Source organism: Neopsephotus bourkii, unplaced genomic scaffold, assembly GCF_033783945.1.
Source record: "Neopsephotus bourkii isolate Nb327-2 ecotype Australia unplaced genomic scaffold, CSIRO-AGI_Nbou_v1 NB_1702, whole genome shotgun sequence".
Lineage (NCBI taxonomy): Eukaryota > Metazoa > Chordata > Aves > Psittaciformes > Psittacidae > Neopsephotus > Neopsephotus bourkii.
Window position 1 is genome coordinate 58,378 of NW_026902176.1, and position 17,721 is coordinate 76,098.

At 45.7% G+C, this 17,721-nt stretch overlaps 1 protein-coding gene across 1 annotated transcript in view; it reads right to left on the reverse strand.

The window, feature by feature from the left end:
* Positions 1-9,831, reverse strand: part of LOC133224536 (C-Maf-inducing protein-like) — a 50,645-nt gene extending 40,814 nt beyond the window's left edge. The window contains exon 1 of the mRNA XM_061376068.1: positions 9,707-9,831. Within this exon, the coding sequence (XP_061232052.1) occupies positions 9,707-9,820 (114 nt within the window). The 5' untranslated portion in view covers positions 9,821-9,831. The remainder of the gene's footprint in view (positions 1-9,706) is intronic.
* Positions 9,832-17,721: the final 7,890 nt, after the last annotated feature.

A 17,721-nucleotide genomic window follows, 5' to 3' on the forward strand; every position in this document is an offset into this window, starting at 1 on the left:
TCTTATCAGCATTGTTCCCAGACTGAAAGTCAAAACCACAGTACTGCGCCAGCTACTAAGAAGGAGAAAAATGACTGCTAATGCTGAACCCAGGGCACTATAAAAGGAAGGGAAAAGAAAACAATAAAAACAGTGATGCACAATACAATTGCTCACCACTCAGTGACCGATACCCAGCCTGACCCGAACAGTGACCTGGGCCTTCCAGGTGACTCCCCTCAGTTTATATACTGTATGTGCTGTGGTATGGAATACCCCTTTGGCTAGTTTGGGTCAGGTGTCCTGTCTCTGCTTCCTCCCAGCTTCTTGTGCCCCTCCTCACTGGCAGAGAATGAGAGACTGAGAAGTCCTTGATCAGAGAAAGTATTACTTAGCAACAACTAAAACACTGGTGTGTTATCAGCATTGTTCTCAGAAGAAAGCTGAAATACAGCATATACTAGAGAATTTCTGCTGAACTCAACTACATGATAAATCCAGTTTTTCCATCTTGATGTCTTAAGTATACTAAACATAAGTTTTAGTACTGGTGTGGGTTTTTGAATACGCAGTACAACTGCGTAGGGGAAATCTATTTTTATACTCCCTGAATCTGACCACATTTGATGAATCAAGACACTATCTAGGACCAAGTCATACTAAAAACATTTTTAAAGTTTGTATTTTCAGTTATGTTGAAATTCCCATAGAGTTCTAATGTAAGCTGATCCAGTTGGTTCAGCCACTCAGCACTAAACATAACAGAAGCCCAGCTCACTCCACTTTCTTCTCGAGTCCTATGAGGTTACATGAAGACACAGATCTTTTCCAAGAAAATACGAAATCAGCCATGCTAAGATGTTACTTTCCCACAAATGTAATTCTCTGTGCATTCCGTTTGTTGGGTTTTATTCAAATAAACAAATGGCAGGCTCCTCTAGATTAAAGTCTGCACACCCTATGAATTTCCTTTAAACTCGGGAAGGAGCTGTGTGTTCAAACTTTATCTTGTTTTCTATTAAGCAGGCCCATAAAGGTAGCTACCACAAACTATAGTATAAAGATTTAGAAATGGAATTTGTAAAGACAGATCTAAGTACTCTAGCTGTTGAAACAGATACAGACATAAATACCAGCCACTAAGGAGATCTATGAAAAAGTAGTCAAAATTATAAGAAAGAAAATGTAAAAATCATCCAACTTGACAAATGACTTTCTACTTAATTCAATTAATGGATAGGACAAGGAAGATCTCATCAGTAATGAGGACCCTAATGTAGCTGTTGGGAAATCATAGTTCATCTTCATTCCTTCCCCAGTGTCATACACAGTAGAGTCTTTTCAAACCATAGAATCAGGACTTAAGTGGACTTGCAGCAGCCTGTCTGAAATTCAGACTCCCTACACCTCCCCAGTAATGCTTAAAATTTGTAAGTCATTTTGAGCCATGGAAACTCACTAGGCACCAAGCAGAGGCGTGTATATATGACACTGTGTGCAATGGGGCACATGTCTGTGCTTCAAGGACACATGAAAAGACACAAATTCCACCTATAGATCAGGAGAGTCTACCAAGTTAGTTGTTCTCATGTCATCCCAAACATACTTTATTGCACCATTTTCAGATTAGACTGGGGGAGTGGCTGCAGCATCCTTTTACAGGGCTGTAAAACACCAGTGAAGAAAATTAAGGGGAGCTCCAGAAAAATACTTCACAAAGGATGTGGCTGTGAAAGCTTCCATGTACATCTCTAAGCATTCCAGAGTGAAGGTGTGTTTGCTATGCTGAGAATTGTCAAAAACTCGTGATATATTTATGACATTCCAAAACCATCCCAAACCCCAGGCACAGGATCCATGTGAAGGGCTGAAGTCAAGTATTGTGTTGCTTGGGCTGCTGCTAAACAGCTGTGTACGGACAGACCCATCAGCCAGTCTGAAATTAAAGCAAAGGAGAGCTGGATGTAATATTAACACCACTTAGTGTTAGTCATATTGGCTTACCAACTCAGAGTCAACTTTGCTGTTCCACATCTCTAAAAAAGTCTAATAGTACGAAAAACACAGACCAGCTTGGCACCTAGCCGTGGTTTACTGAATGACACTCACTAGGGCTAATTTTCTCATGATCTGCAGGTAGAGCCATTTCAGAAGAGCTTTAACTAGATCATCTCTAGATACAGAAGGTGTCACACACTTTGTGGACCTACGGGGACTACAGTAAACAATGCATCACCAAGAAATGATGAAATGCTGGACTGTGCCAAATGGATGAGCGCAATGTGTACCATGATTTTCTTGGACAAATGATCCAGCAGACATGGTGTTGTGGTTTAAGCCCAGCTGATAACTCAGAACCACACAGATGCTCGCTCATTCTCCCCCCACTTCCTCCCCCTGCTCCTGGAGGAATGGGGAGGGGAATCAAAAAAATGTAACTCCCACAGGTTCAGATAAGAACAGTCCAGTAAATAAGGTATAACAAAAAAACACTATAGATGCCACCAATAATAATAATGATAGGGAAAACAACAAAGGAAGACAATACAACCACTAACGACCTGCCAACTAATACCCACCCAGACCAGGGCAGCAATCTAGACCTTCCAGGTAACTTCCCCAAGTTTATATAAAGGGCATGACATGCTGTGGTATGGAATACCCCTTTAGTTAGTTTGGGTCTTCCTCCTGACTTCTCCTCCTCCCTGGCAGAGCATGAGACTCAGAAAGACCTTGGTCAGAGTGAACATTACTTAGCAACAACTAAAAACATCGGTGCTAAAAGCATTGTTCCCAAGCTGAAAGTCAAAAACAGTAATGCACCAGCTACTAAGTAGGAGGAAAATGATTGCTGCTGCTGAACCCAGGATAGTATCCACCCCTTATTCCATACCATTCATGTCATGCTCAGATCCCACATTTTTCAATATACCATCATTCTAGTCTCACATATATATATGTATATAATTCCACATGCATATAGAGAGATATCATCCTTATTGCATGGACCAATACCTATGAAGCTCCTGAATTCATCCGGTACACGATGTTGGGCTCCATCTCTTGTAACAGTATTTCAGAGCAGGAGAGAGGTTTGCAGTGTTGGATCCTTGCCTACTGATGACACTGCGGAACTCATCTGGTCACTGCTGAGCTCGTCTGATTTCATCAAAGTTCATTCTTTCTTGGGATGATAGCCAGAGGGAACTCAGGGACAGTCAGTGGTGACCTGAAGACATCTAGGTGGTGGGCTATAAAAGTGCTACATAGCAGGCAACACCATATAACTGAGTTCACCGACTGTTTTCCCCTAAAAGCAAATGACCTTGAGGTACACAAAAGACTTCCCCATCTTCCCGCATTACCCACCAACTATATCCAGGTCCCTGAGCAAAAGGATTCCCACGAGGGGGTTTGCCTTTACCTGAAGCAGGAATAACCCAGACTGACTTCCCCAGCAAATTATTTATGTGCACCACAGGAACTTAATCCCCTTCTACAGTATGTAAAAGTTCTGACTGGGCTGGGCCAGCTCTGTTGGCAGATACTCTGGTGTTAACCAACCAGGTGGCTTTTGGTAAATGTGTATCCCAATGCTTGAAAGTTCCATCACCCATTGCTCTCAGTGTAGCTTTTAACAGCCCACTGTACCATTTGATTTTCCCAGAGGCTGGTACATGGTAGGGGATGTGATATACCCACTCAGTGTCATGCTCTTTGGCCCAAATGTCTATAAAGTTGTTCTGGAAATGAGTCCCATTGACTGACACAGTTCTCTCTGAGGTGCCATGTTGCCACAACATCTGTTTCTAAGGGCCAAAGTAGTGTTCCAGGCAATGGTGTGGGGCACAGCATGTTTCCAGCCATCCAGTGGTTGCTTCCACCATGGTAAGCACATGGTGCATGTCTTGGTGGGTTGGTGGGAGTGTGATATAGTGAGTCTGACAGGCATCCCCATATTTATACTTCAGCCATCGTCCTCCATACCAAAGAGTCTTTAACTGTTTGGCTTTTTTAATTGCAGCACAGGTTTCACTCTCATGAATAACCTGGGCAATAGTGTCCATTGTTAAATCCACCCCTCAGTCATGGGCCCATCTGTATGTTTCATCTCTGCCCTGATGGCCTGAAGCGTCATGGGCCCACCGGGACAAAAAGAATTCACCTTTATGTTGTTAATCTAAGTCCATCTGAGCCACTTCAATCTTAGCAGCTTTATCCACTTGTTGGTTGTTCTGGTGTTCGTCAGTGGCCCGACACTTTGGCACACGGGCATCTACATGGAGTACCTTCACCACCAGGTTCTACACCCAGGCAGCAATATCTTGCCACAGTGCAGCAGCCCAGATGGGTTTACCTCTGCGTTGCTAGTTGCCCTGCGTCCATTGATGCAACCGCCCCCACAGGGCATTTGCCACCATCCATGAGTCAGTATAGAGATAAAGTACTGGCCACTTTTCTTGTTCAGCAACGTCCAGGGTCAGCTAGATGGCTTTCACCTCAGCAAACTGACTCGATTCATCCTCACCTTCAGCAACTTTTCATTGAGGAATCCATACAGCTGCCTTCCATCTCCGATGATTTCCCGCAATACAGCAGGACCCATCAGTAAACAAGGAATATTGTTTTTCACTTTCTGACAACTTATTATATTGTGAGGCCTCCTCAGCATGCACCACATCCTCTTCTGGTGACATTCCAAAATCTTTGCCCTCTGGCCAGTCCATGATGACTACTGGTATTCCCAGACAACTAGGATTTCCTATTCAAGCTCGTTGTGTAATTAGTGCAGCCCACTTACTCCATGGAGCATCAGTTGCATGATGTGTAGAGGAGACCCTGCCTTTGAACAGCCAGCCCAGCATGGGCAACCGGAGTGCCAGGAGAAGCTGTGCTTCAGTGTTACTGACTTCTGAGGCAGCTCGAACCCCTTCATAGGTTGCCAGTATTTCTTTTTCAGTTGGGGTATAGTTGGCCTCGGATCCTCTGTAACCCCGACTCCAAAAGCCAAGGGGTCGACCTCGAGTCTCACCTGGAGCTTTCTGCCAGAGGCTCCAGGTAGGACCATTCTCCCCGGCTGTGGTGTAGAGTACATTTTTTACATCTGGCCCGGACTGGACTGGTCCAAGGGCTACTGCATGAGCTCTCTCTCATTTAATTTGCTCAAAGTTTTATTGCTGCTCTAGGCCCCATTTAAAATTATTCTTCTTCTGGGTCACATGATAGAGAGGGCTTACAACCTGTAATTTGGGATGTGCATTCTCCAGGACCCCACAACACCTAAGAAAGCTTGTCTTTCTTTCTTATGAGTTGGTGGAGACATTGCTGTTATCTTGTTGATCACATCTGCGGGCATCTGGCAACGTCCATCTTGCCTTTTTATTCCCAGAAATTGAATCTCCTGTGCAGGTCCCTTGACCTTACTCCATTTTAAGGCAAAATAGGCTTTCAGCAGGATTTGGATTATTTTCCTACCTTTCTCAAAATCTTCTTCCTCAGTATCACCCCACACGATAAAGTCATCAATGTATTGCAGGTGTTTTGGAGTTTGCCCCTGTTCCAGTACACTCTGGATCAGTCCATGGCAGATAGTAAGGCTGTGTTTCCACCCCTGGGGGAGTCGGTTCCAAGTGTACTGGACACCACTCCAAGTAAAAGCAAACTGTGGCCTGCACTCTGCTGCCAAAGGAATTGAGAATAATGCATTGGCAATATGAGTTGTGGCATGCCACTTGGCTGCCTTTGACTCCAGTTCATACTGAAGTTCTAGCATGTCTGGTACTGCAGCACTCAATGGTTGTGTGACTTCATTCAGGTCAAGACAGACTACTGTTAGAATCCACTGTCCATTAGAATTTCGCACTGGCCATATGGGGCTATTACAGGATGAGCGGGTCCTACTGATCACTCCTTGGCTCTCCAGTCTACAGATCAGCCTATGGATGGGAATCAGGGAGTCTCGGTTGGTGCGATATTGCAACCGGTGCACTGTTGTAGCTGTAATTGGCACTTGTACTTTCACCTTCAGCGACCCCACAAGAGAACAATCCTCTGAGAGACCAGGCAAGGTGCACAGCTGCTTAATTTCCCCTGTCACCAAGGCAGCAGCTCCAAAAGACCACTGTTTTGGTCTTTGAAGTACCCTCTCCTGAGGTAGTCTTTGTCAAGGATGCATGGAGACTCTGGACCAGTCACAATGGGGTGCTTTTGCCACTTCCTCCCAGTCAGGCTGATATCAGCCTCCAGTGAGATTGTCTTCAAACTTTCGGAGTTGTCGAATCATTTCATCTACTGTTGGTGGTACTATGTCATTCCAGGTTACTGTTGCCCATGAATGGCATATGATGATGGTACATTCTGTGTAAATTTCCACCACATGGGTCTTATAAATTTGACTTCATCTGGATCTATGGGTGCATTCCCAGCATCGGGATTGTGATAGATAATATGTACAATGGATGGTTCCCTCAGAGATTGGATGCCTTTCTCTAGAGTAGTCCACTTGTCTGCATGAAATCTATGGAAACATTTCCTTCACAGGTGTCAAGAGCTGCCTCCAAAGGCTAAGGGACTGTTTCTCTTCTGCAATTACTTTGTCAATTCCCCCTTCCCTAACAAGTGATCCCAATTTCTTACCTTCCCTACCTTATAGTTTGTGACCATCTATCTTCTGGCACATTGTCCCAGCTTCGGAGCAACCAGGTGATCATGTGCTCCCCTGGTTGACGGGTAAAATCTTTTTGCATATTCCGTAGGTCGGTTGAGGTCCGGGATCAAGATGTCACCTCCTCTTCCTCTGATTCACGTAATAATAACACAGGATTAGATGCTCTACCATGTACTAAGTGCATTATTTCTTCATCTTTCTTTGTTGTACGGGTTGCTTTTTGTGCCTCGTTTTTTTCTTTTCCCTTTGCATACAGAGGCAACTGATACTGGCACAAATTGGTCTTCTGCTTCAGCTGAAGCGATTACCACTGTGGTTGGAGTGGCTGCAGTATCAGTTGTTGTGGTGGGTGTAGCTATTGTGCTCCAGGTTTAAGTAGCACCAGCAGCTGAGCTATCTGTTGCTGTCAGGGTTTGGATAGGTGCTGTACTTCTCACTGGGGCTGGTGTAGCAGCTGTGCTTGGAATTGGGTTATCTGCGTTGTCTGTTCTAATCATAGTTTGGATAGCTGCTGTAATTGTCACTGGGGCTGGTGTAGCTGCTGTGCTTGGAGCTGAAGTAGGTGCACTGTCTGTTGCTTTGCCATCAGACCAGAGACATTTTGTTCCCCTTTAAAGGTGCTGGATAGTCTTGAGCAGGGCTCTGTAAGCGTAGGCCAAGCCACAGCACGTTGCCATGATTTGGCCATCTCTGGTATGACCAGGATGACAACACACCTCATTTAAGTGTTTTACTAAATATTCCAGATTTTGCACTTTTTCAGTGGTGAAGTTCCAAAGCACTGGAGGGGCCCACTGGCCCAGATACTTGCCCATACTATCCCACACACCCTGCCACTCATAACTGTCCAGCCTCAGGGAAAATCTCTTGGTCCTCCTATAACATCATCTAACCCTAGACAAGACCCAGACCCAACTCTGCTTAATTTTTCAGATCAGACAAAACGTTCGTGGGTAAAACACACTCTGTATGTGTGCCAACATGGTGATCCCCATCACAATCAGCAGGCAGGCCTCAAGGATATCCAAAGGCCATTCAAAACCTTCAGAACTCTCAAATGATGATGTAAATAGTCTGGTGGTGGTGTTGGGAAGGGAATGTCTCCTTCATAGGCTGACCACCCGAGGAGGGGAAAAAGGATGCTAAACACTTCCATTATATACCTCTCAAAGAACAGAGGTGATGACCACACTGGGAACACAAGCCAGATCAGTTTCATAATCAACGAGTCTACTTTATTACAAGTCATTACCATAAAGTACAGCAAAACAAGAACTTTATCCTAAGCCCCTCAGTCGCTATACACTAAGACAGCAAATACTGGCTGTAAGTAAGGTATGACACGCTGAAACAGTGAGATCAGGTACAACAACTTTGCAAGCCAATAAATCAGCATTATGACAAGTGACTATTAATCTGAAACACTGAATGCTTATCACAAATATGATTAGACACACTCTGGTCAGATCTGTTGTCATCTCAACCCTTCGTGCCCCACGTTGGGCACCAAAAAGAACTGTCATGGTTTAAGCCCAGTTGGCAACTCAGCCATGCAGCCCACTCCTTCACTTACCCCCCCCTTTCCTCACTCTCCCTCCCAGAGGATGGGGAGGAGAATCAAAAGAATGCAACTCCCACGTGTTGATATAAGAACAGTCCAGTAACTAAGGTACAACACAAAACCACTACTGCTGCCACCAATAATAATAATGATAAGGGAAATAACAAGGGAAGAAAATACAGTTGCTCACCACCTGCCAGCTGATACCTAGCCTCACCAAGCAGTGATCTAGCCCTCCCGGGTAACTGCCCCTAGTTCTGCATCCTGGGCATGACGTGCTGTGGTATGGAATGCCTCTTTGGCTAGTTTGGGTCAGGTGTCCTGTCTCTGCTTCCTCCCAGCTTCCCCTCCTCCCTGGAAGAGCATGAGACTCAGAAAGTCCTTGGTCAGAGTAAACATTCTGACCAGCTACTAAAAACATCAGTGTTATCAGCGTTGTTCCTGGGCTGAAGATCAAAACCACAGCACTGCACCAGCTACTAAGAAGGAGAAAAATGACTGCTACTGTTGAAGCCAGGAGAGCAACAAGTAAAAACATCAGTGTTATCGGCACTGTTCCCAGGCTGAAAGTCAAAAACACATCACTGCACCAGCTAAGAAGGAGAAAAATGACTGCTAGTGCTGAACCCAGGACACATGGTTCCACAGTTTAAACTGATCTTCACATTTTCTGCAGAAATTGCTCACGCAGTCTCTTGACACTCTCTGCATGAAATGCATACACACAATAGTCATAGCTGTATGTTAAAGTGAAAAAGGAAACTCCCAAGGGGTAACAGGTAAAATTGTCTTTGAAACAATGTGGAGAACTATGGTAAGGAATAAGATGGAGTCAACTTAACTTAGCCTAAGTTCTGACTATTCAAAGTTATTTGTGAGCACAGCAGCTGGATTTTCAAATGCTTTGCTTTTCCTATTTGAAAGGAGTTCCAAAGCTCAGTGCTGTGGAGTCCTTTTCTGTCTCTAAAACTTGCACTGACCTAAGCCTCACAAGGGGATGAAGAAATCTGGAATAACATAAACACAGCATGTTCAGTTTGAAAACGACACTTAGAGGACTAGCATATGTAGACATACAAATGTACTGAAATCTTCCAGTGAAGGCCAGATATATATATTTTAAAAGATACCTGTCAGTGTCAGTGCAAGTTATGGGTTTCCTATATGAATTGAAGGGTAAAATTTTTAATTTGTTTCGTGCAGGAATAGGACTATATGCAAAACCACAATTGTTCCAGGCCCAAATCAATGTGCCGCTCCATAGGGTATTATTCTGATGCACAAAATCAGGAAGAAGATTTGACCACTGTGGCCCCAAATTTCCATTCTGACTGTCAAACAACATGAAGAGTTTCAGACTCTGGTGGTTAGATAATTTGACAACACTGAGTTCTCCGTCTTTTCTGAGTCCATTTAATTAAGATTTCATGCATAGCAGACAAGATAAAGGAAATTCAGAGTAAGAGAGAAAGAAAATTGTACTTTGGTGTTTACTGTACCTGCAGTAAGATAGTACCCCCAGGGACTGTGAGCTGTAAACAGTACTTAGGGGCATTCTCCCAGGAGAGCAGTTGAACATCTTCAATAGCACTGTAGGAAATGGAGTTTTCCATGTACCCAGTTGGCTGCAAGAAAACAAAGGCGAGGGGAAAGAAAGTTTCACAATTTGAAAGTAAGAACAGAACTATCAAAGTTACTCTTGGTGTTGAAAATATCTGCAAAATATCTAATTGGAAAGCAAAATTCCTAGACAGGCCATTCAACAGAGAGATCCATCCAGCCACCTTCATTCAACTCATTCAAGTGTTAAGATCACTCACATAAAAACAAAACCAGGATAGACCTAGGTGCCTGAAATACAAAAATGTCACACTGCATTTGTTTTGGACCCAAAATCAATGGAACGTAAATTCCAGTTGAACTAAATATGAAGGATCTGGCCATACATGCGCTAACTGCATATGAAGAAGCACCTCAATCACACAGACAGAACAGCAGTGTGCTATATTAGTTTTAATCCACTTGTTCTTCTACCTGGCTGCAAGGTTGATCAAGCAAATCATCAAAATCTAGACTGCTTTATTTGACAGTGGTTCTTGGGGCTAAAAAGATTCAAGTCTCAGCTTTTGAACTCAAACAAGTTTAAGTAGAGCAACCAACGTACTAATCTAAGCCTATATGCCCAGTTTAAAGTGAAAGACACAATTAAAACATTAAATAAGTAACTTTGAAATCATATGTACAACATAAATTGGTAGTAGCAAGGAAACAAACCTGAAAATCTTTATTAGCACCCCAATAACACTTAGGCATTACAAAAGTACAATTAAAGAATCATAGAACAGTTAGGGTAGGAAAGGACCTTAAGATCATCTAGTTGCAACCCCCCTGCCACAGACAGGAACACCTCACACTAAACCATGTCACATAAGGCTCTGTCCAACCCGGCCTTGAACACCACCAGGGATGGAGCATTCACAACTTCCTTGGGCAACCCGTTCCAGTGCCTCACCAACCTCACAGTAAAGAACTTCCTTCTTATATCCAGTCTGAAATTCCCCTGTTCAGCTTTGAACACGTTACCCCTTGTCCTATCACTACAGTTCCTAGTGAAGAGTCCCTCCCCAGCATCCCTATAGGCCCCCTTCAGATACTGGAAGGCTGCTATGAGGTCTCCATGCAGCCTTCTCTTCTCCAGCCTGAACAGCCCCAACTTTGTCAGCCAGTCTTCATATGGAAGGTGCTCCAGTCCCCTGATCATCCTCAAGGCCCTCCTCTGGACTTGTTCCAACAGTTCCATGTCCTTATGTTGAGGACACCAGAAGTGTACACAGTATTCCAAGTAGAGTCTCATGACAACAGAGTAGAGAGGCAGGATCATCCCCTTCAACCTACCAGTCAAGCTTCATTTGATGCAGCCCAGGATACGGTTGGCTTTCTGGGCTGGGAGTGCACACTGCAGGATCATGTTAAGTTTCCCATCGACCAACACCCCCAAGTCCTTCTCTGCAGGGCTGCTCTGAATCTCTTCTCTGCCCAACTTGTAGCTGTGTCTGGGATTGCTCCGACCCAGGTGTAGGACCTGGCATTTGGCATTGTTAAACTTCATAAGGCTGGCATAAGCCCACCTCACAAGTATGTCAAGGTCCCTCTGAATGGCACTACTTCCCTCCAGCATATCAACCGAACCACACAGCTTGGTGTCATTGTCAAACTTGCTGAGGGAGCACTCAATCCCAATGTCCGTGTCACCGACAAAGATGAACAATACCTGTCCCAACAATCATCCATGAGGGACACCACTCGTTGCTGGTCTCCAGCTGGACACTGAGCTTTTGACCACAAGTCCTTGCGTGTGGCCATACAGTCAATTCTTTATTCACCAAATGGTCCATCCATCAAATTGATGTCTCTACAGTTTAGAGACAAGGACGTCATGCGAGACATGGTTGAACACTTTGCACAAGTCCAGATACATGACGTCAACTGCCCTACCCCTGTCCATCAGTTATGTAGCCCCATCATAAAAGGCCACCAAATTGGTCAGGCAGGATTTGCCCTTAGTGAAGCCATGCTGGCTGTCACCAAGCACCTTGTTGATTTTCATGTGCCTCAGCATGCCTTCCAGGAGAATCTGCTTCAAGATTTTGCCAAGCATGGAGGTGAGACTGACTGGTCTGTAGTTCCCTGGGTCATCCATTTTCCCCTTCTTGAAAATGGGAGTTATATTTCCCTTTTTCCAGTCATCAGGAACTTCACCTGACAGCCATAATTTTTCAAATATGATGGCCAGTGGCTTAGCAACTTCATTTGCCATCATGTTTTTCAGGACCCGCATATGGATTTCACCAGGTCCCATGGACTTGTGTACATTCAGGGTCTTAAGATGATCTTGAACCAGATCCTCTCCTACAGTGGGCCCAATGTCTTCATTGTCAGAGTCCCTGCGTCTGCTTTCCAAGACTTGGGTGGTGTGTTCAGAGCATTTGCCAGTAAAGACTGAGATATAGAAGTCATTAAGAACCTCAGCCTTCTCCAAATCCAGGGTAGCCAGTTCTCCTGACTGATAACTCCCAGAGAGGGCCCATGTTGTTCCTAGTCTGTATTTTATTTGCAATGTAACTATAAAATCCTTTCCTGCAATTTTTCACATCCCTAGCCAAGTTTCATTCTAACTGAGCCTTAGCTTTCCTAACCTGGTCCCTAGCTTCCCAGACAACATCCCTTTATTCTTCCCAGGCCGCCTGTCCTTGCTTCCACCTTTTATAAGGCTCTTTGCTCCCTCTTAGTTTCCTCAGCAGCTTCTTATCCATCCATGGAGGTCTCCTGGCCCTCCTGCTGCACTTCTTTCTAGGCAGGATGCAACATTCCTGAGTTTGGAGAAGGTGATCCTTAAATATCAACCAAGACTCTTGGGGCCCCCCTGCCCTCTAGGGCTATATCCCATGGAACCTTACTAAGCAGGTTCCTGAAGAGGCCAAAGTCTCCTCTCTTGAAGTCCACGGCACTGAGCTTTCTGCACGTTCTTCTCACTGTCCTGATGTCGTCGTTCAAACCCACCCAGACAGCTTGTTCACTCACTCCCCCCCCTTTTTTTCCTTCCCCCTAGTCCCGGAGGGACGGAGAGGAGAATCAAAAAGAATGCAACTCCCATGGGTTAAGAACAGTTCAGTAACTAAGGTATAAGACAAATCACTACTGCTACCATCAATAATAATAATGATAAAGGAAATAACAAGGGAAGAGAATACAACACCTCAGCACCAGCCGACCTTTAACATGCCCCCCCAGCCCGACCAAGCACCGACTGACACCTCCCCCAGCCCTGCAGTCCCTTTGCCCATCCGGGTAACTTCCAGTTACACCCTGGGCATGACGTGCTATGGTATGGAATACCTCTTTGGTCAGTTTGGGTCAGGTGTCCTGTCTCTGCTTCCTCCTGGCTTCCCCTGCTCCCTGGCAGAGCATGAGGCTCACAAAGTCCTTGGCCAAACCAAAACATCATTGTTATCAGCTCTGTTCCCAGGCCGAAAGTCAAAATACAGCACTGCACCAGCTACCAAGAAGGTGAAAAATGAATGCTACTGCTGAACCCAGGCCATTATCCACCCCTTATTCCATACCATTCACATCATGCTCAGATCCTACATTTTCAATATACCATCACTTTTATCTAAGTGCACTCTTATCTTAGTGCATGGATCAGTCCCTATAAAGCTTCTGAGTCCATCTGGTCTATGATGTCAGGCTCCATCTCTTGTAACAATCTTTCAGAGCAGGAGAGGCTGTGTGCATGTTCAGTCTTGAATAACCTGGCCAATAATGTCCATTGATAAGTCCACCCCTCGATCATGAGTCCATCTCTATGTTGCATCTCTGCCCTGATGGCCTGAAGTGCCATGGGCCCACCATGCTCAAAATAATTCACTGTCCCCTTCAGCAGTTTCTGCAGCTTGTTGCTGGGGACTCAATACAGCTGCCTTCCATCTCCGACGCTTCCAAAGCACTGGAGGGGCCCAGTGGACTAGATACTTGCCCATACTGTCCCATACACTCTGCCACTCATGATTGTCCAGCCTTGGGGAAAATCTCTTGGTCCTCCTATATCGTAGTCTACCTCCAGACAAGACCCAAATCTGACTCTGCTTAACTTTTGAGATCACACAAAATGGTGGTGGGTAAAACACACTCTGTGTGTGTGCCAACATGCTGATCCCCATCACAGTCAGCAAGCAGGTCCTAAGGATACCCAAAGGCCATTCAAAACCCTCAGGACTCTCAAACGATGCTGCTGTACTTGTCACTGGGGCTGATGTAGCTCCTGTGCTTGCTGGCCCTCCCACCAACAGCTTCTCTTTTTCTGAGTCCAACTCTTCCTCCTCTGCCTTGCTGGGAAATGCTGCGTGGTCTCCTGCATTGTCCTGGGGCTCGGTGGGCGGCTTCCAGGGAATGCTCTCGGCCGTCGCAGGGCTGGGCTCGGCCATGAGGCTCGGCTCCTCCACCGCCTACTCCCGCTGCTCGGCAGCCTCCTCCTTTTGCTCCTCAAACGCCCCGACCTCCTCCACCGGCAGACGTCCCCTCACGGCCTCCGGCCCTGCTCCCGCCACCGTTTGGTCCCCAGAGCTGCTCCCCATTGGCTCCCCACAGCCTCACACAGACGGAGGCGAGAGCGAGGGCCAGGATGGTGAAGAGCAGCCGGATAGCCAGATACCAGTCCACGGCCACGTCCGTCCCACCCTGCTGCTGGAGCCCGTCTGTATTACAAGTCATTGCCATAAAGTACAGTGAGACAAGAACCTTAGCCCAAGCCCCACACTTGATAAACACTAACTCAGCAAATATTGGATCTAAGTAATGTAATACGTTCTGAAACTGTGAGATCAAGAGGAACAACTCTGAGAGCCATTAAATCAGCACTGTGACAAGTGACTATTAATCCGGTCAGATCTGTTGTTATCTCAACCCCTTGTGCCCCATGTTGGGCACCAAAAAGAACTGTCGTGGTTCAAACCCACCCAGACAGCTTGTTCACTCACTCCCCCCCTTTTTTTCCCTTCCCCTACTCCCAGAGGGATGGAGAGGAGAATAAAAAAAAAATGCAACTCCCATGGGTTGAGATAAGAACAGTTTAGTAACTAAGGTATAACACAAATCACTACTGCTACCACCAATAATAATAATGATAAAGGAAATAAGGGAAGAGAATACAAAACCCCATCACCAGGTGACCAATAACTCGCCCCCCCAGCCCGACCAAGAACCGACCAATATCTCCTCCATCCCTGCAGTCCCTTAGCCCTTCCGGGTAACTCTCAGTTACATCCTGGGCATGACGTGTTGTGGTATGGAATACCTCTTTGGTCAGTGTCCTGTCTCTGCTTCCTCCCTGCTTCCCTTCCTCCCTGGCAGAGAATGACACTGACAAAGTCCTTGGCCAAACCAAAACATCATTGTTATCAGATCTGTTCCCAGGCCGAAAGTCAAAACACAGCACTGCACCAGCTACCAAGAAGGAGAAATGACTGCTACTGCTGAACTGAAGACACCTGAGGATCTTTAACTTAACCATCTCATAATCGCTACAACTAAGGCTGCCCTGGAGCGTCACATTTCCAACCAGCCCTTCCCTGTTGGTGAGCATGAGGTCAAGCATAGCACCTCTCCTTGTCGGCTCCTCTATTACTTGCAGAAGGAAGTTGTCTTCCACACAGTTGAGGAGCCTCCTGGATTGCTTGTGCTGGGCCGTTCTGTCCCTCCAACAGGTATCGATCGGGGTGGTTGAAATCCCCCATGAGGATCCCCCCGCTCAGGTGTTGAAGGTGTCCTGTCTCGTGCTACTCACCTCAGCAATATCTCTGAGATAAGATGAAATATAAATGTACATACACAAACACGCATAAACTTATGTCCTGAACATAAGTAAATACACAGAAATATAGCTGTGTATCTATCAAGTTTGCATGCTTACACCATACTTTATGCAAGTCTTCATTTTGTTAAAGTAATCTGAATATTTAACAGAGGTCCTCAAAGACATAATTTATTTTGCTTTGCTACAGTGTAAGGAAGCTGAGTAGTATTGCTATGGCAGAGAAACTGTTTTCTTACAAAAATGATTAATCCCACCATGTGGAAAACCCTTGGATTGGCCATGACTTCCCAGAAAATAGAGCTCATTACGTTCATGAATCATATTCTCATGAATTGCCGAGGTGAGTAGCTCCAGAGAGGATGTCTTCAGCACCAGAGTGAGGAAAACACAGCGTCCAGGAGTCTTGATCCTGAATAGCAAGAACCACCAAAAGAGTCTCAAGTCCTCATCAGGACTTTCCCATGAGATGGCATCTCTGACAACTTAAGCAGCGGAGTCATAGGGAGCGGTGACAAGAGGGATAGCATCACCCCGAGAAGATAAAACACTGTCCTTGGGAGCATAATGCGACAGTTTGCCTAGCACTTTGGGCAGACAGAGCAATATGAGCCCTGGTACTACAGGAACAGGAAAGTGAGGAAGATGATGATAAGGGATCATCCAGGTTAGAAGAGCTCCCACAGAAAAGTCAGAGAACACCTCATTTTCTGACCAGTTGTACTAGAGAAAAAAGAGTAGAGGTGATTGGGGACTTCACACTAAGAGGAACAGAGGGCCCCATATGTCAGCCTGACCAGACTCACAGAGAAGTCTGCTGCCTCCCTGGGGGCAGGGTAAGTAACGTCACCAGAAAACTCACTCATCTGGTATGGCCCTGTGACAACTCATCGCAGTTTAAGCCCAGATGGCAACCCAGAACCACACAGCTGCTCGATCACTTCCCACCTTCTACCCTGTACTCCTGGAGGGATGGGAAGGAGAACCAAAAGAATGTAACTCCCACGGGTTGAGATAAGAACAGTCCAGTAACTAAGGTATAACACAAAGCCACTACTGCTACCACCAATAATAATAATGACAAAGGAAATAACAAGGGAAGAGAATACAACCACTCACCACCCACCGACCAATACCCAGCCTGACCCAAGCAGTGATCTAGCCCTCCCGGGTAACTGCCCCAGCTTATATACTGGGCATGATATGCTGTGGTATGGAATACCCTTTTGGTTAGTTTGGGTCAGGTGTCCTGTCTCTGCTTCCTCCTGGCTTCCCCTCCTCCCTGGAAGAGCATGAGACTCAGAAAGTCCTTGGTCAGAGTAAACATTACTTAGCAACAACTAAAAACATCGGTGATATCAGCGTTTTTCCCAGCCTGAAAGTCAAAGACACAGCACTGCGCCATCTACTAATACTGAGAAAAATGATTGCTACTGCTGAACCCAGGACACTACTATCCTTTATTAGTCTTTCAGGTGGGCAATGAAGAAATCCCCTCAAGAGGCCTGAGGGGAATCAAGGAGGACTTCAAGGCCTTGGGCCGACTGGTGCAGGGTTCAGGAGCCCAAGTAGTATTCTTGTCTGTCCTGCCTGTCACAAACAATGACAATAATAACATCAGAAAAATGGCATTAATTCCTGGTTCTGTGACTAATGTCAGTGCCAGAATTTTGAGTTTGTTGACCATGGGTCAGTTCATACAGCACCAGGCCTGCTGGTGGCATATGGGGAATGCCTGTTGCAAAGGGGGAAAAGGATTCTAGCCCAGGAGCTAGCAGGGCTTATGGAGAGGGCTTTAAACTAGGTTTGAATGGGAAGGAGATAACACCAGGCTTGCTAGACATGAGCCATGGGGTAGCATGCCGCTGTTGGAATCTAGATCCACAGGGCAACTTAAATGCATTTATGCCAATACCCGCAGCATGGGCTGGAGCTGGAAGCCATTGTGCAGCAGGGAAATCATGACATGATCACCATCACAGAAATGTGGTGGAATGATTCGCATAATTGGAGTGCTGCAATGGATGGCTACAGGCTCTTCAGAAGGGCTAGGCAAGGAAAGAGAGGTGGTAGGGTTGCGTTATCTTTCAGGGCCTGTATTGACTGCCTTGAACTCATTGTCGTGAGTAAGAAGGTTGAATGTTT